This window comes from Balaenoptera acutorostrata, chromosome 16 (genome assembly GCF_949987535.1).
Source record: "Balaenoptera acutorostrata chromosome 16, mBalAcu1.1, whole genome shotgun sequence".
In the NCBI taxonomy this organism is placed as follows: domain Eukaryota; kingdom Metazoa; phylum Chordata; class Mammalia; order Artiodactyla; family Balaenopteridae; genus Balaenoptera; species Balaenoptera acutorostrata.
In genome coordinates, this window is record NC_080079.1 from 50,598,987 (window position 1) to 50,623,481 (window position 24,495).

General features: G+C 56.9%; 2 protein-coding genes across 3 annotated transcripts; one reads left to right on the forward strand and one right to left on the reverse strand.

The window, feature by feature from the left end:
• Positions 1-1,966: 1,966 nt before the first annotated feature.
• Positions 1,967-7,707, reverse strand: SNCG (synuclein gamma). Of its 2 annotated transcripts, none has more exons than XM_007174558.2 (6): positions 7,609-7,707; positions 6,483-6,696; positions 5,615-5,656; positions 5,164-5,291; positions 2,480-2,551; positions 1,967-2,238 (listed from the first exon to the last, which is right to left on the reverse strand). In XM_007174558.2, the coding sequence occupies exons 2-6, from the start codon at positions 6,601-6,603 to the stop codon at positions 2,218-2,220; spliced, it is 384 nt and encodes a 127-aa protein (XP_007174620.1). In that variant the 5' UTR covers positions 6,604-6,696; positions 7,609-7,707; the 3' UTR covers positions 1,967-2,217. The 2 variants fall into 2 exon arrangements, with proteins under 2 accessions (XP_007174620.1, XP_057387305.1); XM_057531322.1 differs by having other exon boundaries at positions 6,483-6,605; positions 7,609-7,677.
• On the forward strand, positions 7,707-23,369 carry MMRN2 (multimerin 2). The gene is made up of 7 exons (XM_057531321.1): positions 7,707-7,907; positions 16,232-16,360; positions 16,448-16,554; positions 16,654-16,734; positions 17,481-17,645; positions 17,812-19,593; positions 22,817-23,369. The coding sequence occupies exons 1-7, from the start codon at positions 7,750-7,752 to the stop codon at positions 23,200-23,202; spliced, it is 2,808 nt and encodes a 935-aa protein (XP_057387304.1). The 5' UTR covers positions 7,707-7,749; the 3' UTR covers positions 23,203-23,369.
• The last annotated feature ends 1,126 nt before the right edge of the window (positions 23,370-24,495 follow it).

Below are 24,495 nucleotides of genomic sequence, written 5' to 3' on the forward strand. Positions count from 1 at the left end.
AATAAATAAATATTAAAAAACAAAACAAAACAGCCACCTACCGGGGGGGAAAAAAAATGGGACAGGGTGCCTGGGGCTTCTCGGATAAGGAGAGGATGGGGGGGAGAGCAGTAACTCCTCTAGGGAAGTCAGGTGCAGCCCCACAGATCCCACAGCACATAATAGGGGGCTTAAAGGCAAAGAGCACTGCAGTGCCCATGGGATGGGGAAGAGGCTTCCTGGACCAGGCAGACCTTGTTGTTTGATCACAGGAACTGGCCCTGAATACGGGGGTGAGAGCGGGGCGCAAGCAGCAGGGACCCTCCCAGGTTCCTTCAGCAGAGGAGAGGGCACTGGGACCCCAGGGGCCGAGTCTAGGTGTCCTCCTCCCCCAGTTACCTGAGAGGGCCCGGCTCCTCCCCCCTTTCTCTCAGGCAAGCCCAGGCCCCAGGTGCCCTCCTCCTGGGGCGTGCACAGGCCTGCTGATGAGCAGTGTCTGAGCCCGGGAGCAGGAACACCCGGGACTGCCCGCACCTCTTCCAGACCCTTCATTCCTCCCACGGTAGGGTTTGGGGCTGCAAGACCAGCGGCTCACTGCTCCTTTCTGCCGCCTCAGCCGTGGATACCCACGACCGGCAGGCTGGGATACGACAAAGCTCAGCTGTGTTTGACTGGTTCCCAGCCCCCAGGGCTGCCCTCGACCTCTACTCCCCACCACAGAGGCAGGGTGGGAAGGTGGTGTGGACTCAAGTTTTGTTGCCCACACCCAGGGCTGGAGGACTGGGGCAAGCCACTTAGATGCTCTGAACCCAAACTGGCTGTCAAAGGAATGGGAGCCCTGCTCTCTGCTCAGGCACCTCTGAACGAGACTCCACGTCGTGATGCCAATAGACCTTCGTGTAGGACAACGACCTCCCTGGTCCCAAGGTTGTTTTGAAACCTTGGGGGTGGCAGCATCTGCCATAACGCCACTGGAGCCCCCGCAGTCCGGGTGGACGTAGCAGAGCATGGGAATCAGCTGCTTGGCTCTGGAGCCAGGCCACCTGGACTTCTGCCCGGGTCCCAGCTTCCTAGCTTTGTGCCCTTGGGCAAGTTATTTGACTCTATGTTTCTCAGTTCATTTTCGACGAAACTGGGACATGCCATTTGTTTTGAGGATTAAAGGAGGTAAAGCACTCAGTACGGTGTTCCACACCTGGGAGGAGCTCAACAAATGTTCATTTTTACTTTGTCTCTCAAGGCGGAGACTGGCTCTTCTGCCTCTCAGCTGTTGTGTTTTCTAATGATACTTGACAGAACTCTTTGGTGAAAGGGAAAGCCCAGGTCCAACTTGGTGGGGAGCTCAAGGCTGTGTGGGACCAGGCGGGAGGAACCTTGGGGTCATGTCCTTCTTCGCAGAGGAGGGTGCAAAGAGTCCCTACTATGGGTTTAGACTTCCCATCTTTGAAAGTTACCATCTGCTCCAGGGAGGGGCGTTAGGTGTCCCTGTTCCCAGAAGTAACTGTTCCACCAAGGACACACATGGAGGGAAGTCCCAGGAGGCCCACCCTCACCCTCTGCCGTCAGTGGGGTCCATTCCCGGAGGGTGAGCCAAAGCTCAAAACCTGGGGCATCCCGGTCTCACGCTCCAGCGGACAGTGTGTCCTTGAAGGTGTCTGCCCGAGCCAAAAGCAGGGCTGCCACCTCCATGTTAAAAGCCAGTGGGGGTGGCCTGCTTTCAATCCCTGGTCGGGGAACTGAGATCCTGCAAGCCACGCAGCATGGCCGAAAAAAATAAACCAAAAAACGGCAATGGTGGGGTGGCGGGGGGGTGGTGCAGGGGGACTCCCTGAAGGCAGTGCCCGCTATCAGTAGGTTCCAGAAATGCCCAGGGTGTTCCTGTAGCATACCTGGCCCAGCTCCTCTTCCCAGGAGGGCCCAGAGGGCGTCTTCATGAATGAGGCAGCACAGACAGGAGGCCTGAGTAGGTATGCAGTAGGGATTTGAGTTTTATTTGGAATCATTAAAAAAAAAAAGTTCATAGCAGCATCGGTGGGGTCAGAAGGACCAGAGGGGGTGAGGGGACAAGGGAGGCAGGTGATGGTGGTGGCGGCAGCATGGGAGGACCAGCCTGTGGGCAGCCAGGGGAGGACGTGGGGACCATGGGCAGCCCCATAGGTCACACTCCAGGACCAGACACTCCTTGTGCCAGGAGGGTTTGGAGTGTTCCTCAGGGCCTCCGAGCTCACTTGCAGCCCTCTAATCTCCTCCACTCTTGGTCTGGGAGAGAGAGAGACTTTCACACACAGCTCTGGGGCCCCAGCCCTCAGTGGCCACCCTGGGTGGGGTGGGGACAGGTGTCATCTGTGCCTCTCTGCCCTGAGGGGGTCATTCATGAGGAGACCTCACACTCAGGCTCAGGGACCTGCAGGTCAAGAGGCTCCCTTGAGGGCTCTGGAGCCCCAGGAGGGAAGCAGCTTGCCCAGGGACCCCCCTGTAACACCAGGAGCCCAGATCCTACCGCCTCAGCCACTTCCTCTTCCACTTTGCCTGCCTCGTCCTCCTGCGAGGGGGCAGGTTGCTGCAGGTCCTCCTGTGGGAAAGCAAAGGGGATGTGGGGCCAGGTGGAGGGCACAGAGTCCCCAGCTCCTTGCAGCCAGGGCCTTGTCATGCTGGCCTCAAAGATGAGCAGAGGCCCTCATCATCTTGCTCTGTGTGGAGGGCTGGAGGTGAGGGAGGTATGAGGGCCAGATTGACCTTGGAGGTGATAGAGCCTCATGTAAGGATTCACAGCGGGGGCTCTGTCTGATGATGCCAAGGCCTTCTGGGGGTACCAAGGACTCTTGAGCCCAGCTTCACCCCCAAAAGCAGATGCTGAGTCACTGACAGTCCCTGGTTGGGCCTCCTCCATGAGGAAGCCCAGTGAGGTGGGGTGGGCAGTGGCCCCTGAAGCACTAGGCCTGACCCCACCCTCGGTGTTCCTGAATCACATGATCACATACCCTTGTCCTCTTGTGACCCCAAAGAGCCCTAGGAGGAGGGGCATGGTATCACCGTTCACATGGGGACCCTATGCCTAGAGAGGCCAGGTATCCAGCTTAAGGCCTCAGAGCTCAAAGCAGTGAGGCTTGTAGGGATCAGGTCTGGCTTGCTCCAGGCCCAACCCTATCCCAGTAGCATGACTGCCGCCCTCTTCCCTTCTCCCTGCCTCCTGGATGGGCACTGGGCTCAGGCTGGTCTGGTTGGAACCAGCAGGGGTTATACGGTCCTTTCCCACTTCCTGTCTCCTTCTACCCACCTACACCCGGCCAGGCGCTTGCCTGAGATGGCGGCCTGCCTGGGGGTGGCCGTGTGAAGCTGGTAGGCTGGGCAAGACTGGGTGATCAGCTTGGACCCTAGTCTCAGCACCTACCTCTGGAGGGTCCTGCCACCTCTCTGTTACCATGGGGCCATCCTGCCCCTTGGTGGACTGGGGCAGCCAGAGTTGCGGCAGGCTCTCCAGGCAAAGGACAGGTGGCCGCCTACCTAGTCCTGCTGCCCCAAGGTGGGTGCATGAGGCCAGTGGCATGAACGGTCAGACAGACTGGCAGTGCTGCATCCTTCTACGGTTCACTGGAGGGTGAGTCATGGCTGGTTTTTGGGTGTCACCAGGAAATGTCTTCCTTGGGGTAGCTCCAGGGGCTCACCAGCCCTCCTCCAAAGTCAGAGAGGAGTGCCCAGGCTTCTGCTCAGAGGTGCAGGGGCAGCCTGGCCCCATCCCAAGGCCTCTTTTGCTGGGGGATGGGGGAGGGAGGGGCCTGGGATCTCCTGGGGTACATTTGGGTCCTGCCCAGGGGCACTGATGATGATGATGTAGTCACCTCCCTTTGTCGGGGGCTCACCATGAGCAAGGCGAAGCTGCTTCACGGGGTCCATTTCCCTGCATCATCACAGCCCAGTGACATGGATACTCTCAGCCCCACCCTCCCCCCACCCCAGGCATTTTACAGCTGAGAAAATGGAGGCCCCGAGAGGTTGAGTAGCTTCCCAAGGTCATAGAGCTAGGACGAGGCAGAGCTGGGAGCTAGGAGCAAGGGCACCTGCCTGTTCCTAGGATCTGGAGACCTTGTGCTGGCCCTGGAAGCAGATGCCTTGGTGCTGCCCCCAGAGCCAGGGGCAGGGTGACCCCCTACCCTTCCACCCACCCACTCCCTGGAGCAGGGATTCTTAGTGCTGGGAGCCTGGGACTCTACCGGCCCCTCGGGGCCTGTGCCAGGTAGGAGAGCTTTCTAAAGCACAGCCTCGTACAGCTGAGACGGCACATCTCTGGAATAGGAAAACCTCCTGCCCCCAATGCTCCCACCATGATCTCCTGCTCAGAGTCTCTCTTTCAGAGCACAGTCTCGGGAGCCAGGCTGCCCAGAGAACTGCAGGCTCACTCAGACTAGCCATGGGACCTTGATTACCATATCTCTCTGGGCCTCATTTCCACACCCTGTCTCATGGGATTTTGTGCCAAAGAAATGAGTTAGTACGTGTAAAATGCTTCAAGCAGAGCCTTTCTGTGGTGGGTTCTGGGACAGTTCTCCCTGCCAGCCTCCACCCCCTGGGAGAGCTCCCCTGCTCCTGTGCTCTCTGTTGCCCGGCACGCATGCACGCACACACACACACACACACACACACAGGCACACTCACACCAGGCACAAGCACGCACACATGCACGCTCACGAAGGTGGAGGCAGAGGGTGTGGTCAGAACCCTCACTGTTTTTCCGTCACCAGGGGGCGCTGCTTCCCCGCTCCTCCTTGGAGGAGGAGGCCCTGCCCAGCCAGGCCCGGAGGGAGGCTGGACACTGGGTTGGCGGTGACCTGGCAGCTCTGAGCTGGTGTCCACTGCCCGTGGGAGGCTGCCTGTCACCACTTGGGGCCTTCAGGACCCCGCTTTCGCTAGTGAAATGGGGTGTCTCCTAAATGCTGAGCACCATCAGGAGAATGTGGTTTTGAGCCTCATTCCAGTTGGGCCCCACACAGCTCCGCTCACAGGGGTGGTCATGAGGATTCCAGGACTTAATGGATGTGACAACACCAAACGCAGACCAGGGCCCCTGAGTCTCCATTCCCCTGTATGTCAGTGGGGTGATAATGCCTCCTCCCCAGCTGGCCTCCCTGGGGCCCAGGGGAAAGGATGGGACGGGTCTGAGGGCCAGGCCTGGGGACCAGGTCTCACCTTGTGCACCACTCTGGAGGTGATCGCGATGTTCTCTGCTTCCTCCACGGTCTTGGTGGCCACGGTGTTGACACTGGAGACCACAGCCTCGCTCACAGCGTTGGCGTGCTCCTTGGTCTTCTCAGCCACTGTGGGAGGAATCTGGCTGGCTTTGGCCCTGACCCCACCCCACCCGGGCCTGGCCTTCCCGTCAGGCCAGAGCAGCCCCTTTCCCAGGGCACTCAAAGCTCTGGCTCTACTGGAGACCTTAGGCTGTGCCCTTTCTGACTCCAGGGGAGCTCTGACGACGATGGGGGCAGCCCACCCTGGGTCTAGCCCCAGATTCTGGAGAAGTCTGGGTCCGTGTACAGCAGAGGGGAAAGGAGGGGCCTGGGCTTGGGCCTTTAGCACCAGGGTGCAAAAGTCCCTGGATGTCCCAGCCTCCACGTCCCCGGGTCCTGGGGCTCCTCACCTGAGGTCACACTCTGCACAACACCTTCCTTGGTCTTGGCTCCTGTGGAGGAAGTGGAGGCGTCAGCCCAGTCCCACTCCTGGTGTTGGGAGGGGAGTGGGCCAGGCAAACACACCACAGAACAGCTGGACAAGCTGCAGGGTCAGTGGGAGGTAAGGATGGTGTCTGGGGGCCGGCCATCCTTTCAAAGGCCACTTCCTGCTGTGTCTGGAGGAAGGGAACGGATGGGAAGTGGACAGGACAGGATGGGGGGACGAGACCAGGCCTGAGGTAGGGTCTGGATCTCACGTGGGTATGGCCTGGGCCTTGGAAGCAGCACAGGACAGGGTCAACGAGAGCTGAGTCATCGGCTCAGCCTCCTCTTTGGAAGGAGCTGATTGGGGTGGGGTGCGCGGGAGGCTGGACAGGACCCTGAGGGTTGGTCTCATCTCGCCTGACGCACCCCTTCCCTCTGGGCGGCGTGGGGACCTGTGGCCTGGCTGCCGAGCACCTGCTTGCTCAGTCCACGGGGCTCCAGGCTCAGTGCGGCTTCTTACCCTAGTCAGGGGGCCTGTGGGTGATGCTGGGTGGGGGCGCTGGTGTGCGCTGGTGTGTGCATCTGTGTGTGCACAAACAGGTGTGTCTGAGGGCTAAGTGCCTCCCTTGCTGTCCTGTCCCAGAGGCCCCTGGGGCCCTGAGGAGGCCCAAACAGACCATGGGGTGTGTGGGAGAGCGGCGGTCCTCCAGGGCTGGGAGACCCTGACTCAACTGCCAGGTCCTCATCCCTCTCAAAATGCCTCCCAGGGGCTGGGGGATAAAGTCAGGCCCAGGTAACTGGGCGGCCACCAAGCTGCCCCACCCTGCCAGGCCCTGCCACGCCCAAACTCACCCACATACATGACACCCTCCTTGGTCTTCTCAGCAGCCTCTGTCACCCCCTGCTTGGTCTTCTCCACGGCGCCCACCACACCCTCCTTGGCGATGGAGAAGCCCTTCTTGAAGACGTCCATGGCTGTGGGCAGGGACAGGGGCCTGACTCTCCGGGCGAACTGTGACTGGAGCTGGCTCGAGTGCTGCCGCAGCCGCTGTCCCTGCTGCTGCCTCTTATTGCCGCCAATGAAATATTGATGATGCAGCAGCGGCTGATGGGAGCCCAGCCAGCCCAGGGGTGGGGGCGGGGAAGGAGGGAGGGAGGAAGCAGGCTCGCCCTCCTTCTCCCAGGGTCCCCGAGCCCCTGCTGGCTCAACCCTCCCCTCCTGTCCCCTTCCCTCCCTGGAGGGGCCATAGAGGGCCAGACACATCCTTATCCATCACTGCCCTTCATTCATTTGCCACCCTGCGCACCCACAGGGGCGGCCTTGACTGGATGCTCCCAGGCCTGGGGCTGTTGTATCTGTGTACATCTGGGGCAGAGAGGGGTCAGAGTGGGGGGCAGGCACAGAGAGGGGAGGTGCCTCTGTTACCAGCGTCCCAGGTAGGGCAGGGGTCAGGACCAAGCCGGCCTGTCAGGCAAGAGTGGCCAACCTCCCAGACTGGCCTGGGCTACCCAACTTCTCACCAGCACCATGGATGCCCCCATCCTGGGGCTCGGGCAAGGCCAGGTGGAGGAGCTGGGCCACAAAGAGCTGACCCAGGCCCTGGCGCCAGCTACAGACTGTGTGACCCTAGGACAGCTCCTTTCTCCTTCTGAGCCTCCACCCCTCTGCTGGCTCCCACTGCCCAGTGGTGAGAGACGCTGAGTAGGCACGAGTGCCCCCCACTTCCTGGCCACCAGCATGGATGGGCAGCAGGTTCCCTGAGACTGATCCAACCGCTTCCTGCCGCCCCACCTCTGTGCTGGTGCGGTTCTCCTGAAAGCCATGGGGACATGCTTGGTGGGGCCACCTCCCCCCGTGTCTCCCACACCCCCAGTGTCCTGGACCCGAGTCCTCCTGGGGCACACAGGAACTGGCCTGCGTTGTTGGCTGCCCCTGTGGGGACCAGGCCGAGGGTGAGGGGGGCCGGACGAGACTCACCGGGTGGGCCGGCCCAGGCCACTTCCTCTCTTTGTTGTCCCCGTGCTTTTTTTTCCTTCTGAGACTTAACTTGAAGACAACGTCACCAGCACTGGCAGTTTCTGGAGTCACCCACAGAGGCTGCGTCCGCCCCAAGCCAGGATGATCCTGACCCTGCTGCTCAGTGTCGGGGGACCCCTGGGCTGGGGGCTGCTGGGGGCCTGGGCCCAGGTCCCCAGCACCAGGTTCTCCGATCCACACAGCCCCAGGCCACCTGGGGTCTGGACGGCAGAGGCTGAGGACAGGGACCCCGTCAGACGGTAAGGAGGGCCTGGACCTGGGGGAGGAAGTGGTACAGGATCTGAGTCCCAGCTCAGCCAAAGCAGGGACTCTCTGGACTTCAGTTACCCATATGTGAAATGGGCTCATACTATCTATCTGCTGGACCAGCCGTGAGGCTGAATGAGGTGCTAGGTGGCAGGCTCCCGTTTAGGAGGCCACCCCCAGCCGGCCTGGACTGGGTGCCCCAGGGCCCAGCCTAAGGACCACAGGAAGTTCCCCGCCTACCCACGGCAGGTAATGGTCCTGGAGGTTGGACAGGGCGGGAGCACTCTATGCCATTGACCACCGGGGTGCTGAGGGGCTGGGGTTCTGGAAGTTTCTAGCTGACCTGGGAGTGGCTCCTATTCTTCGAAGTAAGTCAGTTCTGAAAGCTGAGCCCAGTTGAGGCTGGCCCGGCCTAAGCCATAGAAGACAGATGCTCCTGGGGACTGGATTTGGATCTGAGTGCCCAGGGGGACTGGCACAGGCCCTCAGCCTGGCCCTAACAGCGCCCTAACAGTCGAGCAGTGAGCAGACAGGGTGCCCTGCTCTATTTCAAGAACAAAAAGGAGGCTGTGGCATCCAGCAAGCTCTGCTTCAGCAGCCCTCTGGAAATGGGCAGAATGGTCTTATGACTAGACCAGGACACCCTTTTCCAGTCTTTTTATGTGTCCAGGGCCAGGGATCCTCCTGCTGATAAGGTGCGGGGAATGTGGGTCCCTCCTCAGGGTACCCCTCAGTCAGAGCAGCAGGTGCCATTTATCGGACCCATCTCTGGGCTAGGCATCTTGCCAAGTGTTATCTCAATCCTCCTTACAGCCCCGGTTACAGAGGAGCCTGGGGCTCAGAGAGGCTAAGCAGCTGGCTAAGGTCACACAGCTGAGGAGAGCTAGAACCAGGATCTGAGTCTGACTCTAGAGATCATACTCTGGTCCCAGTCCCAGGGGTGCCTATTCCCCCCTGCCTCCCCCCGCCCAAACCAGACTTGGTTGAGGGCATCTATAAGGATTTGGAGGGTGAGAGGGGCCAATTTACACTCACCCAGAGTCTCCCGTCTGGCTGGCCGAGATTCACCGTCACGTTGGCCTGGCCCAAACCTTCCTGGGACAGTTCTCATACAGCTCTGACACTTCAAGCTGAATGTATTTGTTAGACACTGGCCCGAAAGCAGATTTGACCAGGGAGAGGCAGGAGGGTGAGAGCAAGCGAGTGTGCACTGCCGCTAGGTGATGGAGGGGCGGGCCATGTGGGAGGAGAGGGGAGAAGCTGGGCCTGGAGAGACCCCCTTTCCTGCCCCATTCCCAGTTCTGCTCGAAGCTGGGAGGTGCAGATGGCTCTTGGTGGGGAACCCAGTCACCCAGCTCTGATTTCAGGACCAAGGGTCCAGCCTTCCCTCCCCAAAGCCATCAACTCCAAGGCCCTGTCTCTGGGTGGCCGGCCTCCCTCTGACGAAAGGGAGTATGAGGGGCCCAAGCGGCTGGGCAGGAAGTAGGAGATGCTTCTCTTTCTCCCCCACTCCCACCCCGGGGCTGTGGGGAGGGACGGCGTTCCCTTAGCCCCAGGGAGCGTGGGTCTCCGGACTGCTCAAGGCCTGAGGGGGTCACTCAGCCATGGCCTGGAGGCCTCAGTGTGTGCAGGTGTGTGCGCAAGGGTAGCCTGGCCCGGGAATGCCCAGGCAGGAGTCCCAAGCCCTGGTCCCAGGAACCTCCAGGGGGTCCCAGCAGGCCTGCTGGTCTCCTGTCTACAACCCAGAAGCTGCAGGCCCCACAGGTCAAGCCCAGGTTGTCGAGGCCTCCGGAGGGGCTGGTGAGAAAGGAAGGAAGCGCCGCACAGCTTCCTTGGGCTGATTGCTTCCCGTGTTCCTGTGAGGGGAGAGGCGGAAATGCGGCCCCAGCCCTGCTCCTGCTATGGGGAAGGGGAGGCGAACAGGCTCTCCACAGTCAAGGAGGGGCGCCACACCACCCACGCCACCCGCCACGAGCCTGGTGGGCCCGCCCCCCTGGCTGCCAGAGCCAGGGCCCTGCCCTGCATTTGCCCCTCATACCTGTATCCAGGGCCTGGGGGCCAGGGCAGGCCCTGGACACAGACCCAGATAAGACGCTTTGTGGACTTCCCTGGTGGCACAGTGTCTAAGACTCTGCGCTCCCAACGTAGGGCACCCGGGTTCGATCCCTGGTCAGGGAACTAGATCCCACGTGCATGCCGCAACTAAGAGTTCATATGCCGCAACTAAGGAGCCTGCATGCCGCAACTAAGGAGCCCACGAGCCCCACCTAAGACCCGGCACAACCAAATAAATAAAAATAAATAAATTAAAAAAAAAAAAAGACCCTTTGAAAGGAGAAGCTCGAACAAAACAACGTGGTGCTGGATGCCAGGTCTCAGGATGGAGGAGGTACATGGTAGGTGTAGGGTCACCCAGGAGCCCAGGAGCCCGTGGGGCTGGGCCCAGTGAGCCAGCAACGTGGGTATTTGGACTTTGTGGGGAAGAGGCTCTTTCTTTGATCCCAGGCTTTCGTGGGGTGGGGAGAGCAGGAGGTTAGGATGTGGGTTCCTCAGACGCATGAGCACTTCCCAGGCAGGACTGAGCCTGCTGAGGGGACTGAGCCAAGACCCAGGCAAGGTGCCCCATCTCCACATTGCTGTGACAGTACTGCAAGGTCGCCCCTGTTCTCTCCACTTTACACATTGTGAGGCTCAGAGGGGTGGGGTCGCCACCAGGGGCCACACAGCTCCTAAGTGATGGGTCAGGCCCACATCGGCTGGGCTGCAAATCCCAGGTGTCCTCAGTTCTGTCTCCCCTAAGAGGGGTGGGAGTGTAGGAGCCACTCCTCCCAGAAGCCCAGCTGGCCCCGGTCACCAGCATCAGTGTCTCCACAAGGAGCGTTTACAACTTTTGCAGCTGGGAGCTTGTGGCCCAGAGGAGTCACGCATATCTCTGGAGGTCACACAGGAGCAGAGTGGAGCCCAGACCGCTGGTCTCCGGGCCACAGCTGTACCTCCTGCACCTATATCTGTTCTCCAAGGCACAGGGCCCTGAGCACTAACCGGGAAGAGCCCCCACTGGCCTGAGCTACGCTCAGGGATGGACACCAAGTGGGCCTTGGGCTCCTCTGTGACTCAGAGACCAAGCCTGGCAAACTTCTCCCATGGAGTCATCACAATCACAGCCACATCCAGGACCTCAGGGAGCCAGGATGCTAAGAACACAACCTCCTTCCACAGAAGGACTTAAAGGGCAGTTGCAGGTAGGTTTTACTGGCTGGTTAAGAGGCACTTAAGTGTCCTAACAGGCCATAGCAGCAGCACATTTATAATTCAGGAGGCTCAGGCTAACAGCCCTTTCCCTGCTGGAGGCTTTCTCTGCCTTCCTCATAGCCTCCCCCCACGGAGGGGCTGGGAGTGGGAGTCTTCTCCACATTTCCAGGACTGGAGGAAGGGCCTTGCTCAAGGTCACCCTGAGTCCAGGGACAGGGAGGGGAGGAGAGCCCAGGCCTCCCAGATCCTATTAGAAGCTCCAAGGGGGGCAGCAGACTCTTTCCTGCCTGGGGCAGGAGGGCATCAGAGGCCATATCAGAGGCCCAGGACAGGCCCAAAGCAGGCTGGAGACCCTCACACTCATTTCTAGGCTGGCACCTGCCTCTCAGTAGACCACTGGGAGATGAGAGTGCCAAGAGGGCCAGGGCCCGAGGCCAGGAGGCAGTGAGAACAATGGGGCACTTCAGCGAGCTGGGCCGGGGGCTCAGTGGACCAGCGAGAAACTGCCAAGAGCCGGAGGAAACCAAAGCAAAGGTCAGGAATGTTCCCAGGGCTTCTGGGCCAGCAGCCTGTACTGTGCCAAGGGAGGGGAGCGTGGGCAGGGAGAAGAGCGGCTGCTGGAGCCTGAGGTTTGGGCAGGTCAGGAGAGAAAGTTCCTGGGCAGGAAGGGTGGGCGGCACCGCTTCCAGTTCTAGGAACCCGAGGTGGAAAGTCCCAGTCACTCCCTGCAGGCTGGCCCAGACCCGGTGCTCCCAGGGTACAGGCCTTCTGGACCCTCTGCAGCCATTCAGAGGGCACGCGAGGAGCAGAACTTTGTTTACAGCGGGTGTTTCTCAGCCTTGCACTATTGACATTGCCAAATACCCCTGGGGCGAATCCCCTCTCCTCCCAACACACGCCCCGTTGAGAACAACTGGTTTACAGAAATACTTCTCTCTAGGTCTGAGCATGTTCCAGGAATTTCCATGGGGCCCAGGGCGAGGTGTGGGCTGCAGTCGCTGATCCTTGAAACAGTCTGTGCAGGTGGCCACCTTGCCCCCCGGCCCTAACCTCTGGGCCCAGCACTTTCACAGTCCCGTTTCTGTGTTGAGTGCACATCCTTTGCTTCCATCCCGATTTTCACATGTCCCTTTTACCATTTACTAGTCCCTCAGGGATGTACGGGTCGCTTCCGGGTCTCTGTTCCCACTGACTGGCTTGACAAATCTTGTGCTAACGTCCCACTGTTTTCTGGATTGATTTTATTTTATTTTTTTGGCCGCACTGCACCGCTTGTGGGATCTTAGTTCCCAGACCAGGGATTGAACCCGCACCCTCGGCATCGAAAGCACAGAGTCTTAACCACTGGACCACCGGGGAATTCACGTCCCACTGTTTTCATTACTTGGCATTAGAGTCAGTCATAACAGTTAGATGAGGAACTCCTCACTTGTTGTCTTCCAAAATGTTCTTACCTGTTCATCTGCATTTTCTCTTCCAGATGGAAATTATTTTATTTTTAAGTTTCATTTTTATTAGTTATACACACACATAAGCAGGGCTTAGAAAACTCTGGCATGGTGGGGCAAATCTGGCCCCCCACCTGTTTTGCAAATAAAGTTTTATTAGAACGCAGCCATGCCCATTATTTACATCCTGTCAGTATCTGCTTTCCTGCTACAATGGCCAAATTGAGTAGATGTAACAGAGTCTGTATGTCCTGGAAAGCCTATGCATTCTTTTTCCTCCCTGCACACTTCTGGTTTTCCCTGAAATAAACAACTGTCTTCGTTTTTTGTTTTAGTTTTTTTCCTTTTGCTTAGTTTTCTGTGTCTTTGTCACCATTCAATTCCAAACTCTCAGCTAGTTGTCCACATCTGCTCTCCACCTTCATTCCTGTCAGGTGTTTCACCACCTGTGTCTTCTTGGAGATGCCTCTCTCGGAGCCTCCAGCCGTGCTCCAGGCTGGACCATTGCTCACTCACCCCCTGCCTGTCATTATCCTGGGGTCTCCCTTCACCTCGTTTCTGTGCTGGAACTCCTGTTTCCTGATGCCATGATTTCCTGTTTCTTGGTGTTCTCTCTTGTTTTGGTGGAGCATTTCTGGCACAGTGGTCCTCAATCCTGGGCTGTGCCTTAGAATGACCCAGAGAGCTTTAAAATGCAGAAGACCAGGTCTTAATCCCAGAGAATCTCCTTTAACTGTCCTGGGGTGGGGCCTGTAGGCTCATATTTTTAAAGTGCCACAGGACGCTTCTGATGTGAAGGTTTGATGGCAAGATTGCAAACCACGGCTCTAGTAGCTCCCTGATGAGGGTCCTGGGGAGGGAAATGTTTTGAAATCAATCTGGCTTGTTGAAAATGTCGTTATTTTGTGCTCCTTAAATTGATAGTTAGGCTGGGTATAGGATTCTAAATTGGAAATAATTTTCCTTCAGTATTTTGAAGGTGATTCTCCACTATGTTTTAGTGTCTGGTACTGCTGTTGAGAGGTTCAAGGCTATTCTATTTACTGATGTGTGTGTGTGTGTGTGTGTGTGTGTGTGTGTGTGTGTGTGGTGGGGAGGGGCTTGATTTTTTTCTCTGGAAAGTGTAGAATCATTCTCATTCCCAGAGTTCCAAAATTTCACAACGATGTGCTTTGCTGTGCGTTTATTTTCATTGTATTGTGGGTAACTGGTGGGCCCTCTGAATCTGAAATTCCACGTCCTTCTCTTCTGGACTATTCATTTGGTTGTTTTCATCAGTGATTCCCTCCCTCTGTTCTCTCCTTCTGGAACTCCTATTGTTTGGATGTTGGATTCCCAACACTGGTCCTCTATTTTTCTGATCTTTTCTGTCCTATTTTCCATCTCTGCTTGCTCTTCTTTTAGGGAAATTTCTTTAACTTTACCCTTTAACTTTTCTATTAAATTTCTTTTGCATTTCTACCATTATAGTTTTAATTTCCAAGGGCTCTTTTTTGTTCTCTCAGTGTTCTGCCCCCATTTTTAAAGTGGCTTCCTTTTCTTGTTTCTTGAATGCAGTAAGTTCTCTTATCAGTCTGGGAATATTAATGCAAATTTGGGGGGAAGTTCTTTTCTCCCTGCACAGTCTTGGTTTTCTCCAAGTTGATTTTCTTACATTTGCTCGTTTTTACCTCCCACTTTTGTAAGAGATTTTCCTCAGGGGTCATTCTTGGATGTCTGCCCGCTTAAGAGTAGAGAGGCTGGGAAGCTGATTGGAAGCTGAGTGGATGGGTGATCTGTTTTGTTATAGGATGCTCTGCTGGGCTAGTTCATTGGGGGGAACCCCTGGTGTCAGTGTCTTTAGGTCTTTCCCCTTGAGTGGGGTCATTTTTCTGACAAGCTTTTTCAGTCTGCTGCCAAGAGGGTACATGCAAGCTGCCAGGTTTCTGGGAGCCAAGTGGGAAGGCAGGCTGCGTGGTCTCAGCACTCAAAATAGGTATGGTCACTCAATCCCCCTCAACTCACCCCACTGCCATCCCCAGCAGTATCCCTGTGTGATGGTACCTGGTGGGCCTGGGGCAGAGATCAGCTCCAGAGAATTAAATCCCAGCCTGAGAGCCACTCAATCACCAAGGGCCCTGAACATCGCCTCCCAACATCTCACAAATGTGGTCCTTTCTCCCGAAATCTACCACCATGGTCCAGTCGGTCCACGCTGCCAGTATCTCCCACCTAGACCCCTGACACCACCACCTACATCTTGCCCCCTCCCGTCCTTTCTGTACCCAGGAACTAGGGTGGCTCTTTCATGTCACCTCCCTGCTTAAGCTCCTCCACGGCTCCCCATGCCTTCAGGACGGAGCCCTGTCCTCAGGGGGCACTCAAGGCCTCCATGGTCTGGCTTCTCCTTACCCCCATCGCCTCTCCTTGGCAGCCCTTTCTGCGCCCCCAGTCTCAGTGGGGCCACACACCTCTGTCACAGCTTCTGGTGCTTCACCTCACTCCCTCCACGTAAGATGCAGCCTAATCATCCCCTCCTCCCCAAAGTCTCCCCAGGTCCTAGCACCTATCACACCATCTGAGATCACCCACTCTCCCTTGGGACCCTGAAGATAAGGTCTGAGTCTCCACATTGGCACTGAGCCGGAGCCCAGCACCCGCTCTCACTAGGTGCTACATCGAACCGAGCCATGGAGGTCATTACCACTTGCAACGCTGGAGAGCTCTGCTCCGAGAGCTGACTGCGTGGGGAAGGGCCCTCTGACCTCTTGCTGAGTGCATCAGCTCTGCCAGCAGACCTGTGAGCTGGGGCTCTGTCAGCAGCGAGCAGCCCTCCACCCCGGATGCGCCGCAGCACACGCTGGTGGAGGGCACAGGAGGCAGGGTGACCTCCCAGGTGTTCAGGATGCCGAGTGTGACCCCCACACCACTCGTTACGACCTCAGTGTGGGTGACCTTTTCCACAGAAGGAACTGCTCGGCCTGGCTGCCTTCCCCTACGACTGTTTCAAAGTCCATTTCCACAATGGCCATAATGGGGCACGACCAGAGCAGGCGCCCCTGGCCGCCAGAGCGGGCAGGACAGCAGTGTTCACTGGGCACTTGGGAAGAGCCAGGCACTTGATACTCCTTTGCCCACTTGGAGGAGAGTATTATGATCTCCATCGCATAGATGGGAAACGAAAACTCTCTAAGCGCCTCACTCGAGGTCACACAACCAGAAAATGTGAAGGATTCGAACCCAGGACTCTCCAGCCCCAGCAGCGCCATGCTGCCTCCCTGGCACCAGGAGAAACAGGGAGATCCCTTCCTGACTCTGGTGGTAACTCTGTGACTAGCGGGGGGGGGGCCCTGAGCCTCTCTGTGCTGACCCGGGGGTGAGGGGTGCTTCCTGGAAGGCCATGGAGCAGGTGCCCTTGCAGGCGGGGTCTGTGGAGCTTTTGCTCTGGAGCAGAGGAATGAATAATGCAGAGCACTCCCTTCTCAGGCTAATGGATCCAGAATCCCCCAGACTGGGTAGGGCAGAGAGGCGGGGGCGGTGGAGGGGGGGCGCTCGGCACTGGCTCCCTGCTGACCTCTAGGAAGTGGGGGGCCTGGGTGTGGCTCAGCAGCCCTCTCTTCTGGCTTGTTTTTTTCCAGTAACTGGTGTCCCTACCAGAAGTCCAGGCTGGTCACCTTCGTAGCTGCTTGCAAAACAGAGAAATTCCTCGTCCACTCACAGCAGCCATGTCCACACGGGGCTCCGGACTGCCAGAAAGTGAAAGTCATGTGAGTCGGGGTGCAGCAGGGTGGGCTATTCGTCCAGGCCCTGTGCCGGCTCACCCTAGAGTCGCTGAGCCAGCCGTCTTCCCCCAGGTACCGTGTGGCCCACAAGCCGGTGTACCAGGTCAAGCAGAAGGTGCTGGCCTCCGTGGCGTGGAGGTGCTGCCCGGGCTTTGTGGGACCCGACTGCCAGCACCACGGTAGGGTTCCCTGTGATCCCCCTTCCCCCTTGACCTCTGACCCCAGAGGTCATGCAGACCCTCTGACCTCTGGAGTCAACATCTGATGCTTCTCTGCAGATCCCAGGGCGATCCCTGAGCCTGAAGATCCAGGTGATAGCCTCCAGGAGCCTTGGGATGGGCCAGTTGACTTTGAACCTGGTATGCTGCTTTCCTGGAAGGCACGGGAGGGACAGGCGGGAAGAAAGAACCCATGTGCCTAGGGCTCTTCTCCTCTGATAGGGCAGTGCCATTTCAGGGAAGCTATGTCCCCAGAATCAGCAGGGGTCCCTCTGTGGCCCTGTGTCACCCTGCCCCCACACCAAGGCAGCCAGGTTACAGGGCCCTCAGTGACCTGCCTGCTGGCCAAGTACACACACCCTTTCCCTTGACCCTATTTTCTGGGAAGGACAGCTTCATCCGGCACCCTCCTTGCCCCCTGAACTGCATAAGCTCCCATGTCCTGGGAGAAGGCTCCCCACAGCCCCCCTAACCAGGGCCAGGAAGTCATGCTGTCCCTGGTGATGAGTCAGCACAGCAGAACCACCAAGTGACACCATTTGTGAGGCTTTCAAGGCCGGGCCATAGTTGGGATGCGGAATAAGTTTCATGATGTGGTGAACGCCTATCTATTGACAAGGGCTGACTAGAATGATGTCGAGAAGCCGTGTCCCTGTGACTGAGGAGGAAAGTGTGCCATGGAGGATTAGTCATGTCTGCTGTGGGTTTGGGGGCAGGGTGAGGGCTCACTTGCCATGCATTTGCCCTTCTGGAGTTAAAGGCTTCTAAGCTCCTGCTCAGAGGACATCAGGACACAGCTCCCTGTTTCAATCCCCAAATTTCCTCTCTGCACCTCATGTTCTGCCCAGGCCTGGGAAGTTAGACACTTATGTCTCATGTGTATTCAGGCCACCGGGATGCAGAGATCAGCAACATGGTGGAGCAGCAGGAACGCCGGCTGGGAGATGTCCAGAATGACATTCACCAGGTGGCAGACAGCCTTCCAGGCCTATGGAAGGCCCTGGCAAGCAACCTCACAGTGGCAATAACTGAGGCAAATCAGACAGAGCTTGGTGAGTGGCAGGTTCCAGGGTCTGAGGAAGAGCCCAGTCACATCCTAGGGGATGAGTGGGGAGGGGAAACAGGAAGGCCCATACCTCAGAGGCCCCCCCCCCAGTCGCCCCCTGGGGAGGCTGTCTGCTCCCAAAGGGCTTGTGTAAACACGTGCATCTGTTGTAGAGTTTCCCGGCAGATCCTTGGAGCAAGTGCTACTGCCCCACATCAACACCTTCCTGCAAGGACATCTTAGCCCCATGTGGAGAAGCTTCAACCAAAGCCTGAACAGCCTCTCCCAGGCCATAAGAAACTTATCTCTTGATGTGGAGGCCAACCGACAGGCCCTCCAGAGGGTCCAGGAGAGCTCTGTGGCCAGAGCTGACTTCCAGGATCTTGGTGCCAAATTTGAGACCAAGGTCCAGGAGAACGCCCAGAGGGTGGGCCAGCTACGGCAGGATGTGGAGGGCCATCTGCATGCCCAGCACCTGTCCCTGCACCAGTCCCTCTTGGAGGTCCAGGCCGATGTGGACACCAAGCTGAAGAAGCTCCTTAAGGCCCAGGAGTCCCCGGGGGTCAACGGCAGCCTGGTCCTGGTGGCAGCAGGGGCAGCAGCGAGGCCGGAACCAGAGAGCCTGCAGGCCAGGCTGGGTCAGCTGCAGAGGAACCTCTCTGCACTGCATGTGGCCACCGCCCACAGGGAAGAGGAGTTACAGAGCACCCTCGCAGACATGAAGGCCACCCTGGCCCAGCACGTGGATGAGATAAAGGAGCTGTATTTGGAATCCGATGACACCTACGAACAGATCAGCAAGGTAGAGCGGCAGGTGCAGGAGCTTCAAGTGAACCACACTGCGCTGCGCGAGCTGCGGGTGATCCTGATGGAGAAGTCACTGATCATGGAGGAGAACAAGGAGGACATGGAGCGGCAGCTCCTGGAGCTCAACCTCACCCTCCAGCACCTGCAGGGCGCCCACGCGGACCTCATCAAGTACGTCAAGGACTGCAACTGCCAGAAACTCTACTTTGACCTGGATGTCATCCGGGAGGGCCAGCGGGACACCACGCGTGCCCTGGAAGAGACCCAGGTGAGCCTGGACGAGCGGCGCCAGCGGGACGGCTCCTCCCTGCAGGCCCTGAGCAGCACGGTGGCCGCCCTGTCGCTGGCGGTGGATGCGCACCGGGCGGAGGCCGAGCGGGCGCGGGCCGACGCGGCGCGGCTCCGGAGCCAGTTGCGCACGCTGGGCGGCGAGGTGAGCGCGCTGCGGGCCGCTGAGGCCGAGATGCGACGCGAGATCCGCCGGCTGCACGGCTCCTTCGCGGCCCTGCTGGAGGACGCGCTGCGGCACGAGGCCGTGCTGGCCGCCCTCTTTGGGGAAGAGGTGATGGAAGATATGTCCGAGGAGGCGCCTGACCCGCTGCCCCTGCGCTACGAGCAGATCCGCACCGCCCTGCTGGACGCGGCCAGCGGGCTGCAGGAGCAGGCCCTTGGCTGGGACGCGCTGGCTGCCCGGGTGACAGCCCTGGAACGGGCCTCGGGGACCAGCGGGCAGGCCGAGCGCCTGGAGCCCAATCGGGACGCGTCGCCAGCGGCGGCCGGCGGGCCGGATCTGGCTGGGCTAGCGCGGGAGCTCCAGAGCCTGAGCTCCCACATGGAGCGCGTGGGCCGGTGCTGCGAGGCTTCCTGGGCCTCCTCCTTCAACAGCTCCCTCGAGGGCCTTCGCGAGGAGCTCTCCACCACCGAGCGTGGCTTGCAGCAGCACCAGCGCCTCTTCCACAGCCTCTTTGGGAACTTTCAAGAGCTCTTGGTAGCCAACGTCAGCCTGGACTTGGGGAAGCTGCAGGCCATGCTGATCAGGAAAGGGAAGAAGCAGCAGAAAGGTCTGGAAGCTCCCAGGAGGAGGGACCGGAAGCAAGTGGAGTCTTTGGAGGATGCGCATGTCAAAGGGCCGGTGCTCTGGGACACAGGTGAGTTGCCCAGCCTGAAGGAGGCTGGGGGAGTCTAAGACTGTGTTCTCTGCCGACAGCGCTTCTGCCTCAGAGGGGGCCAGGGTGAAAGAGAGCAGGATGACCATCAGTCACCTCTACTCAGGACTGGCTTTGCCCTTAACCCACCTTCTATTTAGGACTAGGGAGGGGCCCCTCAAGCCACCTGGAGTATTAGAAGGTAGAAGTCACATGACTGAACTGTCAGTGAGCAGGCAGAGCCCCACCACGGAGATGTTTGAGGCTCATATATACACCAGTGGTTGCCTGCCACTCTTAACTGTAGAGCAGGGAGGGGGGATGCCTCTCTTTCCTCTATAACCACACCCTCAAATCCCTCCAGCTCAGCTCTTCGCCCGACCCCGCTTCACCCCCCATGTTTCTTTAAGCTTTCCCCTGTATACAAGTGAGTGTGTGGATAGGGGCTGGTGTCCTCTGCCATGGGCAGCACGCCACAAGAAGTGAATATAGGGGAAAGCCTCGGGCCCCAAAAGGAGCTCGTTCTGCTAACATAGTGGACCCATGCTGCTGCTCTGAGCCAGGTCCGCCACAATGCCTTTCTTGGGCTTTGCCATGTTGAATCATCACAACAGCCCAATGATGCATTATCACTGCTGCCATCTTACCTGAAACAGCATTAGTCAGGCAACTGTCCTGCTCACACATCTAGTAAGCAGCACAGAGGAACCCAGTCTGGCTGTCTCTAGGGAGCTGGCTCTTCACCTGTGAAAGGCCCTTGACTGGCCCCTGCAGGGCCCTGGGAAGCTGCCTCTGAGGCTGAAGGGATGAGCAGCCAGCCTTCCCAGCCCCTCCCTGAGTGTGGCCCTGGAAAGTGGACCCCTACACTCTGTGCCTTTAGTGACTCTACCCTGCCAGAGCGGCTGGCCTTGGAGCTACGGCCGCCTCCTCACCCAGACCTGGGGCTAAGTACAAGGCCGCCATCTGGGCCGTCCATACCCTCGTGTAGCCTGGCACATGGGCAGTCCAAGGCCTTGCTGAGGATCCCACCGCAAGCCTGCCCTGCTCCCACTCACTCCTCACTATGGCCCTGCAGGAGCAGTGGACATAGCACAGGCTCTAAAACCACTTACGTGTCTCAGTTTCTTCCTCTGTAAAAGGGAGAACCACTACCTTCATCAAAGGGTTGTCAGGAAGACTAGCAGATACGTTTACCAAAAACCTAGCACAAGGCTTAACATTGAGTAGAAACCAGTCAATGTTTCCCCATTTCTCCAGCATTTTCAGGGCTGAGGCTGTATCTACCTACACTCTTACATTTTTTTCTCTCTTGTGAGTGGTGCAAGGCCTCAGCTGCCTGATAGTTTAGGTATCTGGGTTTACCACTGCAATATTTTGTTATTTAAAAAAATTTTTTTCCTTAAAAGTAAAAATTCCCCCTTGTTTGTCTTATGGGAAGGCCAAAGGGCTTGACTCCGGCCCTGCAGGGAAGCCCACTCTCAGTGCGCCTGCTGGCAAATCAGTGAAGGACAACCCTTCCACCAAGGAGCACGTCGGGCCACTGGCTGGCTGGGGCGCTCCACAGAGGGCGCGCTAGTCCGGCCTTGCTTCGGCAGGGTGAGCGCGCCACCTCCTGGGTGCTGGGGGAACTGCAGAGCCAGTCTTTCTCACACAGATGGGAAAGCTATTCTGAACTAATTCTCAGAAAATCTTCCAGAACTAGAGAAAAGCAAAATTTTGTCATTCACGAGGATGCTGTTGGACTGGGAGCCAAAGAGCGGGGGCTCTAGTTCTGGGACCTAAGTCACTAACCGCTATGCAAATTGCTCCTCTTTTAGGCCTTGGTTTCATCCCCTGAGAAGTAGGGAGCTTGGTCTCAACAGAGAGGGGTTGGGGGTGGGGGCACAGAGAGCCCACAGCTTGAGGGAGCAACAAGGGAGCACGTGAGGAACATGACCTCATCAGTGCTCAGGCCAGTGTCAAGGCCGGAGCCCAGTGAGACTCAGCCTTCCCATCTCATCTCCTGGCCAGGCGGCCAGGCAGCCCTGCTGGCTCCTTCCTCTACACTGAGTGGCTTTTCTGGCTCCAGGCCTGTGCGTGGGCCTGGTGGGCCGCTCGCCTGTGTTCTCTGTTTCATCCTCCTTAGATTGGCTAAAGTGCTTCAGGTGGGAAGAGCACCAGAAGTCAGGAGATCCACAGCTCCCAGCTTGGTCATGTGTGTCATCTGGAGCAAGCTTTCCCTTTCTGGGACTGCTTCCCCCTCTGTAATCCCAGGGCTCTGAGCAACATTTTTTTTTTTTTTTTTTTTTTTTAATTTTATTTATTATTTATTTATTTATTTATTTTTGGCTGTGCTGGGTCTTCGGTTCGTGCGAGGGCTTTCTCTAGTTGCGGCAAGTGGGGGCCACTCTTCATCGCGGTGCGGGGACCGCTCTTCATCGCGGTGCGCGGGCCTTTCACCATCGCGGCCCCTCCCGTTGCGGGGCACAGGCTCCAGACGCGCAGGCTCAGCAGCTGTGGCTCACGGGCCCAGCTGCTCCGTGGCATGTGGGATCTTCCCAGACCAGGGCTCGAACCCGTGTCTCCTGCATTAGCAGGCAGATTCTCAACCACTGCGCCACCAGGGAAGCCCTGAGCAACATTTTGAAAACATTAAAATGACCAGCTTGAAAAGACTTTTCTTCCCTGGTCCCACCTGCTTTTTCCTTCTCTCTCTAGGGTCCTGTGCTAAACATCCAGTAGGAGCTACCCTTCATTCCTTAATTATCTCACCAGGGTTAGCATTACTACTTTGCGGATAGGTAATATTTTCTCTCTTTCCCCTGGTATCTCAAGATCCCTAGCAGGTGGCAGGAATCTGGGAGTCAGAGACCTGGGTTCCAGTCTCAGCCTGCCATTGATAAGCCATCTAGCCTTGGATGCCAGTTAAGCATGCAAGACTCAAAGTCTCCTCAATCAGGGTACTTATCTCTCAAGGATGTTGGAAAGAAGGATCAAACAAGAAAGTGCTTTGTTAAAATGTACACCAGTAGAGACAACAGACTTGTATTTTCCTTTCTCTCAACTAGTGAAATACTGAGAATTGGCCAGTTAGCTCCCAAGATACATTGCTATTGGGAATATCTGGGTTATCTAGAAATAGGACCTATTTCTAACGTTAAGAAGGTGAGGAAGGCAGGTCTCGGTACAATTTTCCACCCGAGGGAGTGAGGGGCTGAGTCACTAACACTTTCCTCCTGCATTCCAGGCTCCCCTGTGGCCTTCTACGCCAGCTTTTCAGAAGGGACAGATGCTCTGCAGACAGTGAAGTTCAACACTACTTACATCAACATCGGCAACAGCTACTTCCCTGAACATGGCTATTTTCGAGCCTCTGAGCGTGGGGTCTATCTATTTGCAGTGAGCATTGAATTCGGCCCAGGGCCAGGCACCGGGCAGCTGGTGTTTGGAGGTCACCGTCGGACCCCTGTCTATACCACCGAGGAGCAGAGGGGTGGGAGCCCAGCAACGACCTTTGCCATGGCTGAGCTGCAGAAGGGTGAGAGAGTATGGTTTGAGCTAACCCAGGGATCAATAATGAAGAGAAGCCCTCCAGGCACTGCATTCGGGGGCTTCCTGATATTCAAGACTTGAGTACCAGGCACAGCTCTGACCAGACACTGTGGACTTATCCAGCTCACCTTGGCCTGGGGCTCAGGCCAGGGTTGGTCTGGAGACCATCCAATTGGTCTAGCTCTTCCTTGGAAACCTTCTGCAAAGACAACGTGGTATTTGTGGCCTCCCTCTAGACGCACTGGGTCTGGCTGTTTCTTAACGAAGAGAAGGACTGGAATGCTTCTCTCCGGGCAGGACCTGGTCCGGGGACATGTGAACCTTGGGTTGGCATGCCTTCCGAGGCAGCATGGCTTGGATTCCAGCTCTTGGCCGTACCCTGTGTTCTATAGCTTCTTTGGTGTTTTGCTCCTCCTGTGGTTGGAAACTTCCATATAACACTTTAAACCTTTCTCCTGCTTCCTCTTCTCCTTCATCTTATGCTAGAAAATCATTCTTCCCTAGAAAGAATATGTTTAAATGGAAGTGACATTTTGGACAATATTGGAAGCCAGTCTCCACCCACTGCAGGGCAGTAGGAGAAAGCCAACCTGTTTTGGTATCTGTCAGTCAAAAATGGAGACAAAGACCTGGTTGAGCTAACCAAGGGAAACAAACTTAGTATCTTTTCCTTAGTTTCAGTCCTTCCTTGAATTTATCTGTAACTTTAATTTTACGTCTTTTTCTCCTTGCCTCATGCAGGGTAAAGGCTAAGACATGCCAATCACAAACTAAAATGTGTATAGCCTTCACCTTTTTTGCTTCTTCCAATAGCTTATGACCACCTTAGTTCTTATTAGCATTTCTAACCAGGAAGGGAGCTGAGGGAAGAGAAGGAAGACTGTAAAAATCTCCCTCAACAATTATCAACTTTGGAATAAAGTGAAGTCCTTCAGGTCTCTGCCTGGTTTGCAGAGCAAACCAGGATGGCGAGCAAAAAGATTTGGTAAAGTAGGTAGAAATTCGGGACAAAATCAAACTATTTGGTATGTGATTTTCATTACTGCAGGCCATATGTGACTTCACAATTCCAGTTAATCCTACATAAAACACTCAGAGGCTTCCACAGTATCCACAAGAATACTGGATTAGACAGTACAGCTTAGAGTTATGGTTATTCCTAAAATATCAATATATGGTTTTCAAAAAATTACAGGTCCTGACGCAAACAGGCTTGAGAAAGCAGTCATCTACTTGTCAGGAAACATTTTTATTTTGGTAGTAGGTATTCAGTATTTGTTGAATATACCTCTCTCTGTAAGAAAATCAGATTGATCTGGGTGATGAAAAAGGACAGAGTTGGTTGTCAGGGTTCCCAGCCCTTCTCATTGTTTC

Bases quoted from the DNA above. Each gene is read 5' to 3' on its own strand.
- MMRN2 (XM_057531321.1), top strand. From the start codon at position 7,750: ATGATCCTGACCCTGCTGCTCAGTGTCGGGGGACCCCTGGGCTGGGGG. The intron at 16,361-16,447 runs GTGAGTCGGGGT...GTCTTCCCCCAG, and splicing joins TGCCAGAAAGTGAAAGTCAT to GTACCGTGTGGCCCACAAGC. The intron at 16,735-17,480 runs GTATGCTGCTTT...ATGTGTATTCAG, and splicing joins GCCAGTTGACTTTGAACCTG to GCCACCGGGATGCAGAGATC.
- SNCG (XM_007174558.2), bottom strand. From the start codon at position 6,603: ATGGACGTCTTCAAGAAGGGCTTCTCCATCGCCAAGGAGGGTGTGGTG. The intron at 5,657-6,482 runs GTGAGTTTGGGC...CTTCCTCCACAG, and splicing joins GGAGGGTGTCATGTATGTGG to GAGCCAAGACCAAGGAAGGT. The intron at 2,552-5,163 runs GTGAGACCTGGT...GCTTTCCCACAG, and splicing joins CCTCCAGAGTGGTGCACAAG to GAGGACCTGCAGCAACCTGC.